The 21,202-nt window shown below is 35.4% G+C and overlaps 1 protein-coding gene across 1 annotated transcript in view; it reads left to right on the top strand.

Moving 5' to 3' along the window:
- FAM174A (family with sequence similarity 174 member A) overlaps positions 1-11,157 on the top strand; it is a 48,312-nt gene extending 37,155 nt beyond the window's left edge. The window contains exon 3 of the mRNA XM_021009267.2: positions 1,899-11,157. Within this exon, the coding sequence (XP_020864926.1) occupies positions 1,899-1,902 (4 nt within the window). The 3' untranslated portion in view covers positions 1,903-11,157. The remainder of the gene's footprint in view (positions 1-1,898) is intronic.
- Positions 11,158-21,202: the final 10,045 nt, after the last annotated feature.

Genomic DNA, 21,202 nt, shown 5'->3' with positions numbered 1-21,202 from the left:
TACCTTTTTAGCAGCTCTCATGTACGCCCTTTGATGTTGCTACCATTTGCTTCAGCACCTTGTGCCTGGTCTATTGCAATAACCTGCTGGCTGCTCTCTGTGCTTCAGATCTCTCCTCATTCTAGTCCATCTTCCACTCAACTGTCAAGTTGTTCTTGAAACAAAGATCTGCCCAGCCAATCCAATAATCCAATAAACATTTATTAAGTGCCTATGATGTTCCAGGCACTGTGGTAAGTACTGGGGATATAGTTAAGAGAAACATAGTCATCCCTGCCCTTGAGTAGCTTACAATCTGAAAGGAGGTGGTTGAGGGGCAACATACAAAAGGAAGCAAGAAAGCAGGGGCACAGGGCCATCTTGTTCCATGTAGTTGAAACCACGCACAGCAGCAGATGCAAAGTATAGTGAGCCTGAGAGTCCAGTTTCTACCCTCTGTACAGGAAGGCAGTGGGAGGGTTTTGGAACTCTACCCTCCAGCCCTTCAGTCAGAGGAGAGAGGAATCTGAGGGACTTAATATCAGTCTAGGCTTGAGTTAGTAACATGGTGATGAGATTAGAAATGATGAGCCCCTTGAGAGGGGTATCTTATTCCTGAAGTTGAAACCAGACATGACTACAGATGCCAAGTGGAATGGCCATGTCAGCTCCCATTCAATAAATTTCAACTCCCTGTTACCTCCAGTATCAACTATAAAATCCTGTTTATTATTCAAAGCCCTTCAAAATCCAGCGTCTTCTACCTTTCCAGTCTTCCTGTACCTTACTCATTCTCAGGTACTATGTGGTTCTGTGACTGGCCTCCTTGTTCTTCCTCGCCCAAGACACTCACCCCATCTCCAGATTCTACTGTTCCCCAGGCCTAAAATGCTCTACCTCCCCATCCCCAACTCCTGATTTCCGTGGCTTCCATCAAGTGCAAGCTAAAATTCCATCTTTTGCAAAAGCCTTCCTTCACACCCCCTTAATGCTGGTTACTTCCTTCACTTGGTTATCTCCAACTTATCCCATATATAGCTTATTTGTACATAGTTGTTTTCATGTTGTTTCCCCTATTAAGGGCTACTTGAGAGCAGTGACTATCTTTTGCCATCTTTGTTTCCCTAGTGCCTGGCTGCTTATTGACTGACTGGTTTCTTTTTACCACTTAAGCATCTCAGGATTCAAACACAGTTCTAATTCCAAGTCTATTGCTAGGATATATTACTTTGTTATGATTATTGATTATGAAGACATAGAATCCTTAAATCTTAATAAAACTTATCATTTTAGGCAAATTCAATTCTGGGAGTATTATTTATCCAATACCAAACAGGTGGGAAGAAGGTATTCAAGCATTGTAAGCGCATAAAACAATCCTGTGAGAATATTAAAAGTCATTACAACAAAACATTCATTATCTAGAAGATACCTTTCAACACAATTCTTGAAAGGCCTAGAAATTAGGTAAAAGTTATAAGGTGCAATTATTGTCACTATTGTTATTATTATTCTATAAACCTTATTGGTTGAAGTTTAAAGCAATAAAAATCTGCTTTTTACTATAATTGGTTACATAGCTAAAATTTATTAAATAGTGTTTTCTTACTTAGGCTAATATAACAGAATATCTGTTTGGAAAAAAATAAACTGAATAAAAGTGAGAAGTTTTAAAAATCTGTGGGTAAATGTACATTTGCCTATAGTAATATAGTTAAGATATGTATTGGATTGGTTGCACTTGATAAAATTTATAAAAATAATCTTAGTGCATATAAATAACTTAAATTTCCTAAATTGATAACTTTGATTATCTAATTTTATTTTTCTCTTCCCACCTCCACAAAATCTTTGTAAAGTAACAGAATGTGTAAAACACAGGGCATCTAAATATCATTACCAACTTTTTTTGTTTGCAGATAAGAATGTGCCTTTTTATGAGAAAACATCATTGGTGAATATCAAAGGAAGAAGTTTATGATTAAGGAATAAGAAGCCAATATCAGTCACAGCATGGGGGGTATTTAAGTTATGTATATTATGACCTTTAATTTGTTGTTGAAATAAATACTGTATCACTTGTTGCATCCTTGTACATATAGGAATGTTCTATTAATGAGCTCAAATCTGAAGAAAAAGAAATGCAGTATAATAGAAATCTACTTGAAAATTACCACTAAAATAGGGTGTTTTCAGCTTTGTTTTCTTTACTGCTTACCATAATGTGGTGAACTATTTCTGTTTATGTGCTAATCAGCTAGTATTAATTGTTTTGCTGGTATAATGATTTAAGTAATTATCAATTGTAATTACCCACTGAAGTACAAATTCTCTTAATATAATTTGATTTTTTTTTTCTCCAACAAAATGTATTTCCCATTTTTGGGGGAAAATGCCAGATGTATTGCTTTGTTTTTGAGTATTTTTTAACTACAAAACTATATGAGCTATTGTATGCAAAGCAATAAATATGATTTTAAATTGTTTTAAGTGTTCTAAGAGGAATATGAAAGGCAGTGTCATTTGAAGATAAAAGCTTATTTCCAAAATAACTAAAAGTTCTGTGGTATTATTTCAATAATATGTATTTCTCCTGGTTTCTAGAAAAATTTTGTGACAGTGTTACATATTACTAACATTGTCATCGCATATAATTCTATAATTTCATAAACCTGAATATATGTAAGATATACATTTCAAGGACTTAAAAATATTTTTAGACTTAAGATATTTTCAGAAATCATTGAATTTCAAAGATTTTCCATCATGTGTTTTCTTTACATGTATAGTCAGATATAATTTCATATACTACTATGAAAAACTGAGATAACTGCAAAAATGGTAAGGTAGAGGCTGTAGTGATCATTGACATTTATATATTACTTTAAAATTTGCTAAACATTTTGCATAGATTATCTCATTTCAGTCTCACAACAACACTGTGAAGTGTCTTATGTTATATGATTTTTTCATGTATGGTTATATATATGTTCTATAATGGCTATTATTTATAGTAGCTACTACCCCCATTTTGTACTCTTCTCCTCTACCTTTTAGGTGCCCTAGTTTCCTTTAAAGCTCAGCTCAGGCATGAGTTACTTGAGGCTTTTCCTGATCCTAGCTGCTAGTGTTTTCCCCAACCAAAAAATATCTTGTGTACACACACCTACATATACATATACATATATTTATATGTATACAAATAACATGTATGCATACATGCACATCAGTATATTATTTAATATATACGTACATATCTCCCCGATGAATGTAAGCTCCTCAAGCCCAGAGACTTTTTTTTTGTCTTTGTACCCCCCATAGCTAGTACTGTACCTAGTACATGGTAGGCCCTTAATACTTAATGGATTGATTGAACTAAGCTTTAAAGCTGAAATAGAATCTTTGTAGGCCATGTTGGTAAGTACCATTCTCCTAAGGGAACCAACCCAAAGGTAGACCTTCAGAAAGGGCCAGAATCATTAAGGCCTTCAGTACAGGGATGAAGCATTCACTTGCATGAATGCTCTAAGGTAGAACAGCTACATGTTCTCCAAGAAATTAACAAGCAGAGCCACAGGTGTCAATGACAGATAATCCCAAAGGGTCAGAGGAAGAAAAGCATAGTATTTGGTATTCCCTACTGAGGGATACTTAGGTGGCTATTTACTGTTAACGGCAAAAGAGAGTCTTATCTTCTGATCAAAATCAAAATAGGAAATCTAGTTACAAGAAGTCAGGTGACTATAATTCCTGGGGGACCCTAGATATAAAATCCTCACTGAGCAGGGAGGGTTTGGTGTAGTCACCTGATATAAGAACTACTATTTGGATAAAGGCTCAGTTATAGTTACAAATCAACTTGAATATAAGTGAGTTAGAAGAAATAAGAGAATCATGAAAAAAGAGTCAACAGCTTGGTAAAGGAAGCATAAAAATGGGGGAGGGGGGTATACAAAGATGTATTGAAGAAAATAACTCCTTAAAAATAGAATTGGCTAAGTAAAAAAGAAGGTACAAAAATTCATGGAAGAAAACTCCTTAAAAAGTAAAACTGGGAGTGGCTAGGTGGTGCAGTGGATAGAGCACTGGCCCTGAAGTCAGGAGGACCTGAGTTCAAATCTGGCCTCAGACCAAACACTTGACACTTACTAGCTGTGTAACCCTGGGCAAGTCACTTAACCCCAGTTGCCTAAAAAAAAAGTAGAACTGGCCAATTAGAAAAAAAGGTACAAAAGCTCACTGAAGAAATATTTCCTTAAAAATTGGAAGTGGACAAGTGGAAGCTAATGACTCCATGAGACATCAAGAAACAACAAAATCTAAAGAATGAAAAAATAGAAGAAAATGTGAAGTTTCTTATTGGAAAAAGAACTGATCTGGAAAACAGATCCAGGACAGATAATTTAAAAGTCACTGGATTACCTGAAAGCCATGATAAAAAAAAATTGTATTTCAAAAAATTATCAAGGAAAAATGCCCTGATATTCTAGAACCAGAGGGTAGAATAGAAATTGAAAGAATCCATTGATCACCTCCTGAAAGAAATCCCAAAATGAAAACTCCCAGGAATATTACAAATTCCAGAGTCCTTGAGTCAAGGAGAAAATACTCCAAGCAGTCTGGAAAAAACAATTCAAATATCACGGAGCCACATTCAGGATTACAAAGGGTTTAACAGCTTCTACATTAAAGGACCAGAGGGCTTGGAATATGATGTTCTGGAAGGCAAGGAACTAGAATTGATTACAACCAAGAATCACCTACCCAACAAAACTCAGCATAATTTTTAAGGGAGAGGGGGGAAATGGATAATTAATGAAATAGACATTAAAGCATTCCTGAGGAAAAGACAAAGTTGAACAAAATAGTTTATCTTCAGATATAAGACTTAAGTATATAAAGGTAAACAGGAAAAAGAAAACATAAGGGATTCAATAAGGCTAAACTTTACATTCATTCATGGGAAAATGACACTTATAATAACTCAAGAACTTTATCACTATCAGGAATTAGAAAGAGTATACATATCATTTAGAAGGTGTGTACATAAACAGAGGGCAAGGGTGTGTTGACTATGATGGGATGATATCCCAAAAAACCAAAAGGGGTGAGAAAGAAGATTGCACTGGGAGAAGAGGGAATAGAGAAGAAGAATGGGGTAAATTATCTCACATAAAAGAGATACAAAAGTGGAAAGGAAAATGGGAGGAGTGTGAGGGATGGGCCACACTTAAAATTTACTATCATTGGAATTGGCTTAAAGAAGGAATAATAAACACACTCAGTTGGTCATAGAATTCTATCTTAATCTATAAGGAAATAAGAAGTAATGGGGATAGGAGGTGAGGGGAGAGGGTTGGTAGGAGGAGGGGCAGGGTGAAAGATGAGAGAAAGAAAAATGGACAAAATAGGATGTAAGGAAATAAAAAGTTACCATAACTGTAAATGTGAATGGGATGGACTCAATCATAAAATGGAAGAAGCAGAATGGATTAAAAATCAGAATCCTACAATGTGTTGTTTACAAGAAACATTTGAAGCACAGAAGTAGAGTAAAGGTATGGGGCTAGTGTAGAATCTATTATGTTTTAGCTGAAGTTAAAAAAAAAAGCAGGAGTAGTAATCAGATCTCAGACAGAGCAAAAGCAAAAATCTAATTAAAAGAGATAAAGAAGAAAACTATATCATGCTAAAAAAGTACCATAGACAATGAAGTAATAGCAATAATAAGCACATATACATATATATGTATATGTGTATGTGTGTACAGATACACACAGATGCAATAAATGATATAGCATTTAATTTTTTAAAGAAGTTAAATTAGAAGAGGAAGTAGTAAATAAAACTATACTTGGGGACCTCAACTTTCCCCTCTCAGAATTAGATAAATCTGATAAAAGTAAACAAGAAAAAAGATGAATAAGATTTTAGAAAAGTTAGATATGATAGACCTCTGTAGAAAATTAAATAGGAATAGAAAGGGTTATACCTTTTTCTCAGTGGTACATGGCACCTCCACAAAAATTGACCATCTGTGAGGGCATTGAAAACCTCAACCAAAAGCAGAAACATTAAATACATCCTTTTCAGGTCATAATGTAATAAAAATTACATTCAATAAAGGACAGTGAAAAGATAGATTAAAAATTAATTGATTGGAAGCAATAATACTAAAGAATAAGTGGGTCAAAGCACAGATAGTAGAAACAGTAATTTCATTAAAGAGAATGACAACAATTAGCATACCAAAATTCTTGAGGTGCAGCCAAAGAACTATTTAGGACAAAATGTATAACTCTGAATACATCAGTAAGTTAGAGAAAGAACAGATCAACAAATCAGATATTCAACTAAAAAAAAACTAGAAAACATAATTAAACAACTAATTGGAAATCTTGAAAATCAAAGGGGAGATAAACAAAATTGAAAATAAGAAAACCATTGAACTAATAAAACTAGGAGCTGGTTTTATGAGGGAAAAAAACCAATAGAATAAATGATCATTGTTTATTTTAATTTAAAAAAGGAAAGGAGAAAACCGTATTACCAATATCAAAAGTGAAAAGGTAAATTCACCTCCAATAAAGAGGAAATTAAAACAATTATTAGATGCTATTGTGCCCAAATGTGTACCAATAAATCTGACAATCTAAGTGAAACAGATGAATGTTTGCTAAAATATAAATTCCTTAGATTGACAAAAGAGACCATAGAATACTTGAACTGAACAAGCTATCAATGAACTCTCTAAGAAAAAAATTACCAGGACTATATGGATTCATTAGTTGGGGGTGGGGAGGGGTGAGAGGGGAAGATGAAGTTGTCCTAACAAATTCCTTTTATGACACAAATGTGCTGATACCTAAACCAGTAAGAGCTAAGACAGAAGGAAAACTACAGACCAATTTCCCTAATTAATGTTGATACAAAAAAAAATAAGATGCAACCAACAAAATTACAGCAACATATCTTAAGGATCATACAGTATGACCAAGTGGGATTTATACCAGGAATGTAGGGTTAGTTCAAAATAAGGAAAACTATTGGCCTAACTGACTGTATCAATAACAAAACCAAGAGAAATCACGTGATTATCTTAATAGATGCAGAAAAAGCCTTTCACAGAATATAACACCCATTCCTACTGAAAACACTAGAGAGCATAAAAGTAAATTGAATTTCCCTTGAAATGATAAATAGTATTTATCTAAAATAAGCAGCAAGCATGAACTGTAATGGGGATGAGCTAGAAGCCTTTTCAGTAAGATTAGGGTAAAGCAAGGATGCCCATTATCACTATGATTATGCAATATTTTTACTAGAAATGCTAGTTATAGCAATAAGAAGAAAAAAGAAATTGAAAGAATTAGAATAACCAATGAGAAAAGGAATCTATCACTTTTTGCAGGTGATATTATACTGGGAGAATCCACTAAAAAACTAGTTGAAATAATTAACAAATTTAGCAGAGTTTCAGGGTACAAAATAAATCCATACAAATTATCAGCATTTCTATATATTACCAGCATAGTCCAGCAATAAGAGGGAGAAAGAGAAATCACATTTAAAATAATCGTATACAATATAAAATACTTGGGAGTCTACCTGCTAAGACAAATCCAGGAACTATATGAACACAGTTATAAAACACTTTTTACACAAATAAAATGAGATCTAAATTTTAAAAATAATTGCTCATGGATAGGCAAAGACTATAAAAATGGCAGTTCTACCTAAATTAATCTACTTTATTCAGTGGTGTATCAAACTACCAAAAAATATTTTATAGAGCTAGAAATGATAAAATTTATCTGGAAAAATAAAAGGTTAAGAATGTTAAGAAAATTAATGGGAAAACATGTAAAGGAAGGTGGCCTAGCCATACTGGATCTCAAACTGTATTACAAAGTGGTAGTTATCAAAACAATCTGGTACTGGCTAAGCAATAAAGTGGCGGATCAGTGGAATGGATTAGGTATGCAATTACATTGTGGTAAATGACCACAGTAATCTGGTATTTTAAAACTCAAAGACCCAAAATTTAGGGACAAGAACTCATTATTGGACCAAAACTGCTGGGAAATGAAAACAGTACGACAGAAACTAGATACAGACCAACTTCTTAAATCTTTTACCAAGATAAGGTCATAATGGGTATATGATTTAGACATAGAGAGTGATACCATAAACAATTAGAAGATCACGGAACAATTTACCTGTCAGATCTATGGATAGAAGAATTTTTGACCAAACAAGATTTCATTTTATAATGAAAGCATTATAAAATGTAAAATGGATGGTTTTGATTATATAAAATTACAAAGGTTTTGTGCAAACAAAACCAATGGAACCAAAATTAGTTGGAAAGCAGAAAACTGGGGAGGGGAGCGAGATTTACCGCAAGTGTTTCTGATAAAGGCCTCATTTCTCAAATATGTAGAGAACTGAGTCAAGTTTAGAAGAATACAAATCATCCTTTAATTGATAAATGGTCAAAGGATAGAATAGGCACTTTTCAGACAAAGAAATCAGAGCTATCAATAGTCATAATGATACTGCAAGTCAAAACAACTCTGAGATACCATCTCTCACCTATCATATTTGCTAATGTGACAGAAAATTAAAATGATAAATGCTAGACGGGATGTGGACACTGATGCCTTATTTGTTGGAATTGTGAACTGATCCAACCATTCTGGAGAGCAATGGCCAAAGGGCTATAAAAAGTGCACATCCTTTGATCCAGCAATGCCACTACTAGGTGTGTATCCCACAGATATGTAAAAGGGGTGGGAGTGGGGAAGAGAAGGACCTATTTGTACAAAAATATTTGTAGCAGATCTTTTGTATTGGCTAAGAATTAGAAATTAAGGGGAGACCCATCAATTGGAGAATGGCTGAACAAGTTGTGGTATACGATTGTAATGGAATACTATTGGGCTATATGTAAGAAATGATGAGCAGGATGATTTTAGAAAAACCAAGATTTACATGAACTGATGCAGAGTGAAATGAGCAGAACCAGGAGAACATTGTACACAGTAATACCAATATTATATAATGAAGAACTATGAATGACTTAACTCCTCAGCAATACAATGATCCAAGATAGTATTGAAGGACTCATGATGAAAAATGCTATCCACCTCCAGAGAAAGAATTGATGGTGTCTGAATACAGACCAAAGTATACTGGGTTTTTTTTCACTTCTTTATTTGTGTTTTCTTCCACAAAATGACTAATATGGAAATATGTTTTACATGATTGCATATGTATAACTTACATCAGGGAGGGAGGAAATCAGGGAACAGTAGAGTTTGGAAGTGAAATTTAAAAAAAAATGTTAAAAATTATTTTTACATGTAATTGGGGGAAATATTTTAAAAAGGCTTTAAAATATGTTTTTAAAAGATTTAAAAAAGAATGGAGGATGTCTTTATATTTGACAAACTTTTCCTATATGTACTTGTTATTTGTTTATATTCAGCAGACAGGGTTTAAAAATATATTGGCCTCATTGATTTATTTTTTCTCACTCATGAACTTGCATTTAGAGCAAGTGTGCACCTGGCCTGAAACAGTAGAATGTAGACAAAAGAATGCTAGTAAGTGTTTAGCTGGGGGAGAAAGGGGATGAACATGAACATACTTTTAATTTTAATCTGCATCAGTGACAATTTCTCCATTGCTTTGTTAAGTCTATACAATCAACAAAACAATAAATCAAGCTTTAGTTTTTATCGTTCAGTGATAACCAACGCATAAATGCTCACAACGAAAAAATTAATAATTGTTTCTCTAAGCCATTTTAAACTAGCTCCAGCATGTACCTGAATGTAAACCATTTACATGGTTAAGAGAAAGAGTAGGTAAAATTCCATGAGAATCAGCCTGGGAACGATTAAAAATTCATTAAAAAAAAATCCAAAAACATAAGGAGAAATCATTCTAATTTTACAGAAAGGTGATGTTTTCTAAAGAGTTGGATACCAATGTACAGGAACTCATTGACAAGCTTAAGTTTTTAAAAGATATGTTCGAAAGGTGGAAGCAATGTAAGATAATGATCATAGGATCTTAGATCTAGAGTTGGAGGTCAAGTAGTCCAACTACCTGTATTTTACAGATAAGAAAACTAAGGATCATCCAGATTAAGTGATTTGCTTAGGATCACATAGGTAGAAAGTGGCAGAGTTGGGATTTGAACTGAACTCACAACCTATGGCTCCAGGTTCAGTGATCTTTTCACTGCACCTTACTGATGAATTAAAAAAAAAAAGTATGGTAGTGTACTGTAAGAATAGTATCAGCAACACTAGACCCAAGAAAAACTAAGGAAAAGAAAAAGATGTTTGTTTTCACTTGTATTGGAGAAAGGAAGAAAGTCAATAAAGTTAAAGGGATACTATTTAAAATGAAGACAGAAATCTTTTCAACTGAACTCTACCTCTGTTTGTTAAAGCTAATTAGTTGTGGACAAGGACAAACAGAGCAAAAATGGCTAATAGAGAATTAGAAACCCAAAATAAATAGGAAGATTTTAAGAGAATACCTAATCATCCTTGGTGAGTTCAAGTCACCACAAGCCCACAAACTCTTCCAGGATGCTGAAAGAATTGGCAAGAAAGATAACCTATATTTGAAGGATCATAGAGAATGGTAGAGGTGGGATTGAAATGGTAAAGGCAAATGTCCTGATTAAAACAAAACAAAACAAAACAAAAAGAAAAAAAAAACAGCAACAGCAACAACAACAAAACTAAAGTAGATTCTGTTGTAGAGGTCAGTTAACTTGACTTTTAGACCTGCTGTAATTCTGGAGTGTATATAGTAGAGCATTTGGGAAAGGAGGTGGGGATCAAAGAGCAGTTTGATTTTATCAATAATGAGTTTGCCAGATTTCATTTCTTTTTGTGACAAGCAGTTAAGGTTTTTGTTTGTTTGTTTAGCAAACCAAGTATTGTTGTGGCAGAATTGGAGAAATGTGGACTACACAATAATATAGTTAGAATGATTTAGAATTTGTTGAATGGCTGGACCCAGAGACCAGTCATTAAGAATCCATTGTCAAGTTGGAATGAAAGGTTCAAAAGAATACTGTAACCATCTCTCCTAATCCTTGTGAGATTTAAATATTTATCAATGACTTCAATAAAGGCATAGATTATACACATATACCCAATCAATGTCCAATTATTTTTTCTGTCTCCATATTTCTTGGGTACATGCCTTTCTCTCCCCTCACAAAGTTACCATGGTAATGCAGGTCCTTGTTACCTCTCCTCTGAACTATTGAAATAAATAATTGGTCTGCCTGGCTCTAGCCTTTCCTTTCTGTCACCCACTCTCTGCATAGCCAATATGCTATATATCTAATCCTGGTACTTCCCAGTTTAAAAAACTCCAGTAGCTCCTGGTTACCTCTATGATAAAATGTCATTCAAAGTTCTTTTCAATCTGGTTGTAGCTGGCCTTTCCAAACTTGGTGTGTGTTACTCACCTGTACATGCTATAGTCTAGCCAAACTGACCTACTTAGTATTCCTCATAGGTAACATCCCTGCTTTTTTACTTTTGAACATGTTATCCTCCACATCCAGAATGCAGTCCTTCTTTACCTCTGCTTCAGATTCCCTAGCTTCCATCAAAGTATTGTTATTCAGTCACTCAATCATATCTGACTCTTTATGACCTCATAGACCATATCACGCCATCGTACTGTCCATGAGGTTTTCTTGGCAAAGATACTGTAATGGTTTGCTATTTCCTTCTCCAGTGGATTAAGTCAAATAGGTTACATGGCTGGCCTAGGGTCACATAGCTAGTAAGTGTCAGGTCAGATTTGAACTTCCTAACTCCAGACCAGTGGTCTATCCACTGAACCGCCTAGCTGTCCTTGTTTCTATCAAAGTTAAACCCAAATGTGGCCTTTTATACAAGTCTTTTCTTGATTCCCCAAATTGCTAATGCCTCCCAATTGCTTTATTTATGTTTTGCATATATTTTGAATATATGCTTGTGCATCCCCCCCACCCACCTGCAAAAAATGTTTTTTTATTTGTTTGCGTGAATTCTGTGCTGTTTATGTAGGATATATATGGTCCTATGAGTTGTCTAAATGAGGCTCATGAGAAACATTGATAAATATCTCTGGAATCTTGCTCACCCCTCTCCAAGGTCTCCTGCAATTTCTGCTTTGAGAGCAGAAGGGGCCACACGGCTGGATGCTATTCTCCAGTCTCTAGTCTGGGGTACCAGACTAGGATTATACCTAACCTTTCCTGCTTCTAGGAGAATATAGGATGAGAATAAGGCTACTTTCCTGGCCCTTGTGGGGCAAGGATTACCCCAAGCTTAACTCCTTTCCACAAAACACTGGTTACACGTAAAACTGTGACATAATAAATGGAGGCCTAGAGTCAAGAAGAATCATCCTTGTAAATTCAAATCTAGCCTCAGACACTTAGTAGCTGTGTGACACTGGGCAAGTCATTTTAACCTTGTTTGCCTCAGTTCCTCATCAGCAAAATGAGCTGGAGAAGGAAATGGCAAAGCACTCCAGTATCTTTGCCAAGAAACCCCAAATGGGTCATGAAGAGTCAGACATGACTGAAAAGACTCAACAGCAAGATAGTGAACACAAATAAACACCTTTATCCAAGAAGATACCAAAAAGAAATCGGGGAAGTCCTCTTCAGATCAAAGTAAAATGAAAGCTCACTTTGGCTGAGAGGGGTCTAATCTCACCCAAGGGGAGTGAGCCTCCCAAAGTGTCTAGTGAGGAAAGTTGGAAAATAAGGATGTATTAAGGAGCCACTTTCCCTTACATATTTGCAGATTCCAAAGTATGTCTGTCCCCACATTTCTAGAGACCACACATGTCATCCCTCAAAGAAAGAATGGCTCTCCTCTCCAGAATTTTTGCACCAACTCTCCCTTATTCATTAAAACATTCAGGATGCCAACCTTGAATCATCACTATCTCTACCAATTAGGAAAGTCTCACGCAAAATGTCTCAGGTTTGTATACAAGCCTAGATCTCATTTGTATTTTTGTTGTTTTGCTTTTTGATTTGTTGGTTTCTTATTTCCACTGCCTAGTACAGTATCTGGCACGTACTAAGTATGTTCTAGGTTCAGCGCCAATGCTAGCACACTCACGGTGGGATCTGATGTGTGGGATGTTTTGTTTTGCTTTATTGTTGTAACTTCTAGTCTTTTTTTAAAATACATTTTAAACTTCAATAGTAAAACTTAAATACACAATAAGAAAAGAAAAAGAAACATATTATAAATTCAAGCATTAAAACTTAAAATGTTTGAGATATTTGCTGTCAGGATGAAACAAGACACTGGGAAGTCACTGAATTTTTAATAATGGAGATTTATTTTGCCCTAACATAGCAAGAGTATGCAACAAAATATAGCAGCGCTTAGCTTTTCTAGATGAGAGAAGCTAAACATTACTATAGTGGTCATACATCCCTCATCTCTATCTGGAAAAGCAGCTGGGCAATAAATCTTCAGAGTATGGTGACTTCTGTGATATCAGGCTCTCATCAAGTCTGAGAGGCACAACTTCTGCATGACTAGGACTTTTTATAGATCTTTCCAGACCAAAAAGTCATGTCAGGGAAGCTGGGGCCAATCAATTTGTATGGAAGGGAGAAGGCTATGTCAGGAAAACTGGGACAAAAAGAAGTTGTGTCAGGAAAATGTTAGTCCTGTCACAAGGTACTTAATAAATGTTTATAGAATAAACGAACAGATCTAATCTAGCTTCCTTATTTTAACAGATCAGGAAAATGAGTCTCAAAGCAGCATTTAAACCTGGGTCCTCTGACTCCTAATCTAGTATCTCTTGACTATCTAGGATTACAAAATAGTGGTGAGCTTCTTCCATAAGTAAATGGACTCAGAAAGTAGATATAGTATAATTGCTGGGATTTATTTTAAAAAAGCTTTTGCAGCATGACAGAATGTTCCACATTTTGCACCCTATTATCATAGTCTTGGAGAATTTAGAGTCACCACCGTGGCATGCTGAAGCATTGAAATAGGACTTTGTCGAGGGACTGTGTAGGATACACACACACACACATACACATATACACATATGCACACGTGTATACATACATATGTATTATATATCCTTATATTCACTGAAGTATTGAGTAATAACATTGACATTGAAAGGAGTTGTCACACATATGTGTTACACATATAGTGAACAATGTTTTGGAAAATAAGATGTTTTCTTATAGACTTGGAAGCTTAAGCCAGAATAATATGCCCAAATTAAATTAATTAAACTGGATGGCTGTACATGTAAACCACACTGCATCTTAGTCCCATTGCTAATATTGGCAACCCAGTGTGATTTATGTTCAAATTGCCATGACTTGTTTTTTTTTCTCTTTATGTGACACTTAAAATTGGCTAGACATGGGCATCCAGAAGCAAAATTACATCTTACATCTTACCAGCAAGTACTTTTGCATTGCCATTTTATCTCACAAGTAAATCTTCACTCTGCTACCTTTTAATATTCAGAACTAAATCAGTCTAGACTTTCCTTATATGTGTCAGTTGAATTTTCTTCCAAGCTACCTTAATTATTCATGAACATATACAATTTTCTTCAACATCTCATTTTGAAAAAATCTCTACTTCCAGGTGCCTTTAAAATGTTTTAAAATGGCAGTAAAAAAAGTAGCAGAAAAGGTAAAACAACACGTGTGTTATCTTCTAATAAGCTATAAGAAATTTTAAATAAATATGTTGGCTGACAAAATATGAAAAATATAGCATAAGATGGTGAATCAGTTTAAAAATGTCTTCTTCTGATTTTAGCCTACTTTGTTTCTATGGTTGTCATTTAATTACTTTTATTCCTTTTTTTTCTCTTGGACTTCTGTTCAGTTGTATAATTCTACCATTGTATCTTTAAAGTATAATAGGGCTTTAAAAATCAGTCAGTGCTGTGGTTTTCAAAGTTTTTAGTGATGTCAAAGTCCATAATAAATATATAAGCAAAATTGCACATTTGTCACAAGTGCTGTTGAGCTCTTGAAAGAAATAAAGGAATAATTTTAAAATTATAATATAAATGAAATAACAGCTCCCAAGGAAAATATTTGGAAGGGAAATGAGGGGTCTGGGAGAAAGAATTGGATGGAGAATAAATCCGTTTCATACAGCAGGTGAAAAGCCTTACTCAGGTAACAAACTACTTGAAGACTGGACCTGACAGAGATCAATGACTCCAGGAGACAACAAGAAATACTAGAACAAAATCAAAAGACTAAAAATATCAGTAAAAATAAAGAATTTCTTATGTAAAACTCAGACATCTTAAACTCAATATGTTCAAACTGAATTTATTATTTTCCCCCTATCCTAACCCTTTCACCTTTCCAACTTCATTTTACTGTGAAGGGTACCAACATTCTCCCAGTCATCCAATTAGTCCATAAACATTTTCTATGTGCCAGGCACTATGGTAAGTATTAAGGGTACAAAGAAAGGCAAAAAAAATGGTCTCTGCTCTCAAGAAGCTCATAGTGTAATGAGAGAGACAATATGAAAACAACTATATACAAAGAACTTAGCTTTTGAGCCTGAATGAAAGGGAGTCTCTCATATATATCCCCTTATCTCCTCTGATATTGCCAGCACCCTGCTTCAGGTCTTCATTGCCTCATGCTTGAACTATTGCAGTTGCCTATTCGTTGGTCTCCCTTCTTCAAATCTCTTCTCCATTCAAACCTATCCTCACTTACTATCACTCATTCACCTACTTATCTGTCAAGCTAATCTTTCTAAAATGCAAGTCTGAGTACTTCCTCCTTTCAACAAACACCAATGACCTTTAAGATCAAATATAACCCTTCACAATCTGTCTTTTTTACCTTCTAGGCTTCCTACATTTTACTCTCCTTTGTGTTACAATAATATTGACCCCTTTGCTATTCATCACACATCATACTTCCTTTCCTGACTTTTTATTGTCTATGCCCAACACCTGGAATCTCCTTTCTCCTGATCTTCTCCTTCTGGCTTCCTTCAATTTTAGCTCAAATCCTATCTTTTGAGGCCTTTCATGGTCCCTTTTAATGATAGAATCTTCTCTCTGAGATTATTCTAATTTATGCTTGTATGTGTCTTGTAATTACACAATTGTTTGCATGTTGTCTTCTGCATCAGATTGCAAGCTTCTTAAGGTCAGGGAATATTTTTGTCTTTCTTTGTAGTCCCAACAATTAGCTTAATGTCTGTTACATAATAAGCACTTAATAAGTGTTTGTTGAGTTATAACTAATCTGAAAAACCTGACAAGCAGAGATACTCTAAGAATCATCAGACTGAGAGCCATTATGAAAAAATGAGCCTGGATATCATATTTCAAGAAATAATAGAAGAAAACTTCCTATATCTTAGAACCAGAGAGAAAAGTAAAAATGAAAAGAATCCATTCATCACCTCATGAAAGAAACTCCAACTGAAAACTTCTGGAACTTTATGGATAATAATAAAGAATTTCGAAGTCAAAGAGAAAACACTGGAAGCATACAGAAAGAGTTCAACTACTAAGAATCCACAGTCAAGATCATGTAAGACCTACCATAATGAAGGAGAGGAGAGCTTACAATGTGATATTCTAAAAGGCCAAGATTTCCCATCAAGAATAACCTACCCAGAAAAATTGAGTGTGTTCATATGCAGGGAGTGAGAAGGGAGTGGGCTTTTAATGAAATAAAGGGATCCCAAATATTCCTAATAAAAAGACCAGAATTGACCAGATACTTTGAATTACTAATACAGAAATCAAGATAATCACAGAAAGGTAAAACATTTGAACAATTGGAAGTGTTTATAATCTAATAGATGGAAAAACAGCAAGTGTGCCATCTTCTAGAGTTTTATATGGAGTAAATCAGATAGAGGGTCTAGGAATAGTCCTGTTATTTTTTTAATGATCCCAAGACAATAAAAGGAAAAAGGAATGTTCCACTAGGGAATAAAGAGAGAGAAAAGTAGTAATTTTTATGAAATCATAAGAGCATACATAGAGAAAGGAATGGAGAAACAGTTTAAATTGAACCCTTGTTTTTATCTGAACTGGACAAAGGAGGGTTCAGTATATAAATCATACACAAAAAAGGTTTTGTGTAGAAATACATAAAGTTAATTTTGGAATCAGGTGGGGGGCAGAGAGAGGAGAAGATGATTAAGACAGAGGGCAGATTCAGGGAGGTATAAGTCATAAGCAAAATAAATATGCGTTGAGTGAAAGATGTTTATAAAGGTTAGCCTTGTAGTGGATATTAAAGGGCAGCAGATGCAGAATAAGTAATTTTTCATGATCCTGAAGAAAAGACAAATACAGGAAATTTAAAAGAATAACCCATTCCAATAAGGTTCTGATTCCAGCTTCATATTTAAAATTAAGAGACAGCTAGGTTGGTGTAGTGGATAGAGCAATAAACTTGGAGTCAGGCAGATTTCATTTTAAATCTGGCCTCATATTAGCTGTGCGAACCTGGGCAAGTCATTTAATCTCAGCTTGCCTCAGTTTCCTCATCTATAAAATGTAGATAATAATCACATCTACCTTCCAGAATTGTTGGGGGGGGCGGAGCCAAGATGGCAGAGTGAAAGCAGTGACTTGCTTGAGGTCTCCCCCAAACCCCTCCAAATACTCATAAAAAATGGCTCTAAACAAATTCTGAAGCAGCAGAACCCACAAAAAGACATAGTGAAACAAATTTCCAGCCCAAGACAACCTGGATGATTGATCAGAAAGGTGTATTGTGCCGGGCTGGGAGCGCAGCGCAGCGCAGCATGGGCATACAGGCCGCAGCAAACGTGGAGCAGGCCTCAGAGGACTGAATCGCGGGCAGTTGTGGAGGTTTCCAGACTCCTCAATCCACCAATGCCAAAGACAATTTAGAAGGTCAGCGGGAAAAGTCTGTTTCTGCGGTGCTGAGACAGGAAGGCGGGGTCTCAGTTCCATTCCCCAAAAGCTTGGCCTGAGGGGGTTGGGGCAGCTGCTTCCCAAGCTTCCGGCCCACAGACTAAGGGGGAATCCAGTGGCTGATCAGAGAGGGACTGCAGGGATCTGTTTGCCAGTGCTGAGGCAGGAATCTCTTGCTTTGCCTATGTCTGGATCTGGGTCACAGTTCTAGGTGGTAGTGCTTGGGTGAGGAGGAGCGCTGGTGTGGTGGAGCTTGGAGTGGCTGTGGAGAGGAACCCTTCCTCACAGTTACAGGACAGAAAGGAATACTTGTGGTCACAGTCCAGGAAAGGAGTAAACACCTCATCCTTATCATACCACCTTGGAAGAACTGAAAATTTACAGGTCCCTACAAGTATCTCTGAAAACAGCTACACAAATCCCTGAAGCTTGGGACAGTACACTCTCCACATTGGAAGCAGACTCTTACCTTAACAAAGAGTTTAAAACTCAAGCAATTGGCTGGGATCATGAGCAAGCAGCGCAAAAAGAGTCAGACTACATTATCTTACTTTGGTGAAAAAGATCAAAATATACAACCAGAAGAAGACAACAAAATCAAAGCTCCTACATCCAAAGCCTCCAAGAAAAATGTGAATCAGTCCCAGGCCTTGGAAGAGCTCAAAAGGGATTTTGAGAAGCAAGTAAGGAAAGTACAGGAAAAACTGGGAAGAGAAATGAGAGTGATGCAAGAAAATCATGAAAAACAAGTCAACAACTTGCTAAAGGAGACCCAAAAAAATACTGAAGAAAATAACACCTTAAAAAACAGCCTAACCCAAATGGCAAAAGAGGTCCAAAAAGCCAATGAGGAGAAAAATGCCCTAAAAAGAAAAATTGGCCAAATGGAAAAGGAAGTCCAAAAGATTACTGAAGAAAATACTTCCTTAAAAATTAGGATAGAGCAATTGGAAGATAGTGACTTTATCAGAATTGTTGTGAGGATAAAATGAGACATATTAGTAAAATGTTTTGCAAACCTTAAGGTGTTATATAAGTGCTCATCACCATCATCTATCTCCATTAGTGATAGTAGTAGTAGTAGTAGTAGTAGTAGTAGTAGTGGTAGTAGTAGTAGTAGTAGTAATTAGTATTAAAAGTTTAACACGGCAAAAATTCCTTAGCTCATATGAACTTGTCTGTATTTAACACGATTCACAGAGGAATACTCAATTACCAAAGTAATGAGTATGTAAACCACTCTAGTATCTAAAATTTTAGCACACAAATTTAAACTATTCCCTGAATAGACTTCATTTCCTACTTTGGATTGATTAGAAGAACAATGGGAGTGTTATTGGTTGTTAAAAGCCTCTGTGGTTATGCTCCAAGTATTAGCTGATGGCAGATTTCCTCGATAGATGTAAACAATCTGGTAATCAAATTGGAAGAAATAATTTTCAAGTAAGTCAGAGTTAACTAAGTGCATCTGGAAGGAAATTACAGCATCCCTGAAGGCAAATAAACATTATACCCTGAGGCACAAAGAAGTTATTCTCTGAAGGCAACAGAGTTAAAGTAAAAATGGTCTTGTGACTGCTAAGATGTATCTATCTCCCTGTTGTCTTTGTGATGCAAATATTTGTATTTGCCTGTTTCTTCCACCTCTTTCTCCACATACTTTATCACTTAATGGTGTTTATGTATGTATATATGTATATATATACGTATATATATATATGTATATATATACGTATATATATGTATATATATGTATATATATACACATATGTGTGTGTATACATATATATATATATATGTATACACACACATATGATTAAATTTTGCCAATCAGTACAAATACATTAAACAGATTTTTAAAACTTTCTGCTCAAATCTGAGGGTTGTCTTTTTTGATAGTTACATTGTATTCTGTTCATGTCATTTGGTTTTTAGGTTTTTAATCCTACTCTTAGATGAACCCAATTACATAAACTTTGGTATAAGATTTGTGTCTCTCTTCCAAGCTATCACAAGTATGCTCATGTGCACCAACCTAAATTTTCCTCTTTGCTCTGGAGAGTAACAGTTTTGGTAACACCAAATTTCAACTCAGGTTAGGGGAGAAAAATCACTCTGTATCCCCCCTTTCTTTCTTAACCTTTTCTTTTATCAGGCGGCCAATTCCTGGTTTTCTATTTGTATTTGTAAAGGACCCAAATGAAATTATATACATTAGGAGCCTTACATACAGTTGTAAATAAATATAAAGTATGGATTGATGTCAAAACCAGCATTATACTGTCAATACACATATACTAATGTGTCTGTTATGTTTTCCTCTGGCTATCATCTCAATGGGAGTCTTGTTGTCCAGACCAGAAACTATGAAATGGACAACTTAACCCTCTCACCCCCAGAAATTCTCACCCTGGGGCACTGCTGTCCTGATTAGTGGCTATCTCAGTTGTCTACTACATCTATTTTCCCTGGGGCCATGCCACACTTCACTTTTTGGCCATCATTTGGCCAGCAGCCTTATTGCTATATGTGTATCCATATCCCCTTGCCTTATAGTTCTTGAACCATTAATTCTGCAAATACTCACGTCAATCTATTCCCCTGTGAAGTCACTCACTATCCAAATCAAACTCTGGCCATAAATTCCCTGTAGGCATTGTCTACTCCTATTGCAGTATAAGCTTCTTGAAGACAGAGACTGTCTTTGGTTTTCTATTTGTATTGCTAGCACTTAACACAGTGTTTGGCACATTATTGCCAGTACTGAGCACTTATTCTTAAGGAATGCTCTTTTCATTTATTCATTCATTCGTGTGATAGAAAGCAGGTCAATATGTTTAAGATATCTTTTTTCTGGTAAGGGATATGGCAAGTACACATGCAGCAGGTGATATGTGAGTACAAGTGACATGTGAGTGATACTGACGATGAGTTATTATAGAAGTATTTTTTTCTATTATCCCATCTTGCATTATTGCTTGCCTGCTAAGGTTAACTCAATAACTGGATAACTATATAGTTAGAGATGTTTATTTATATATGCTGAATCAATAGAGCTGTGGTTAATGGGAAAAAGAAGAAACTGACCTATTCTATATTTGAACTAAGAGGAAGAGAGAGGAGTATTTATACTCAAATGATAATTTGCCCATTTTGTAGGTCACCACATCCAATGTTTTCATAATGCCTATATCTGCATTAAGCCAAATTGCCTATCACGACAGACACAACATCTATTGCTAGC

This window comes from Phascolarctos cinereus, unplaced genomic scaffold, assembly GCF_003287225.1.
Source record: "Phascolarctos cinereus isolate Bilbo 61053 unplaced genomic scaffold, phaCin_HiC Scaffold_4;HRSCAF=312, whole genome shotgun sequence".
Classification (NCBI taxonomy): domain Eukaryota; kingdom Metazoa; phylum Chordata; class Mammalia; order Diprotodontia; family Phascolarctidae; genus Phascolarctos; species Phascolarctos cinereus.
The sequence above is the reverse complement of the archived record's forward strand: the minus strand, read 5'-3'. Positions and strand labels throughout refer to the sequence as shown.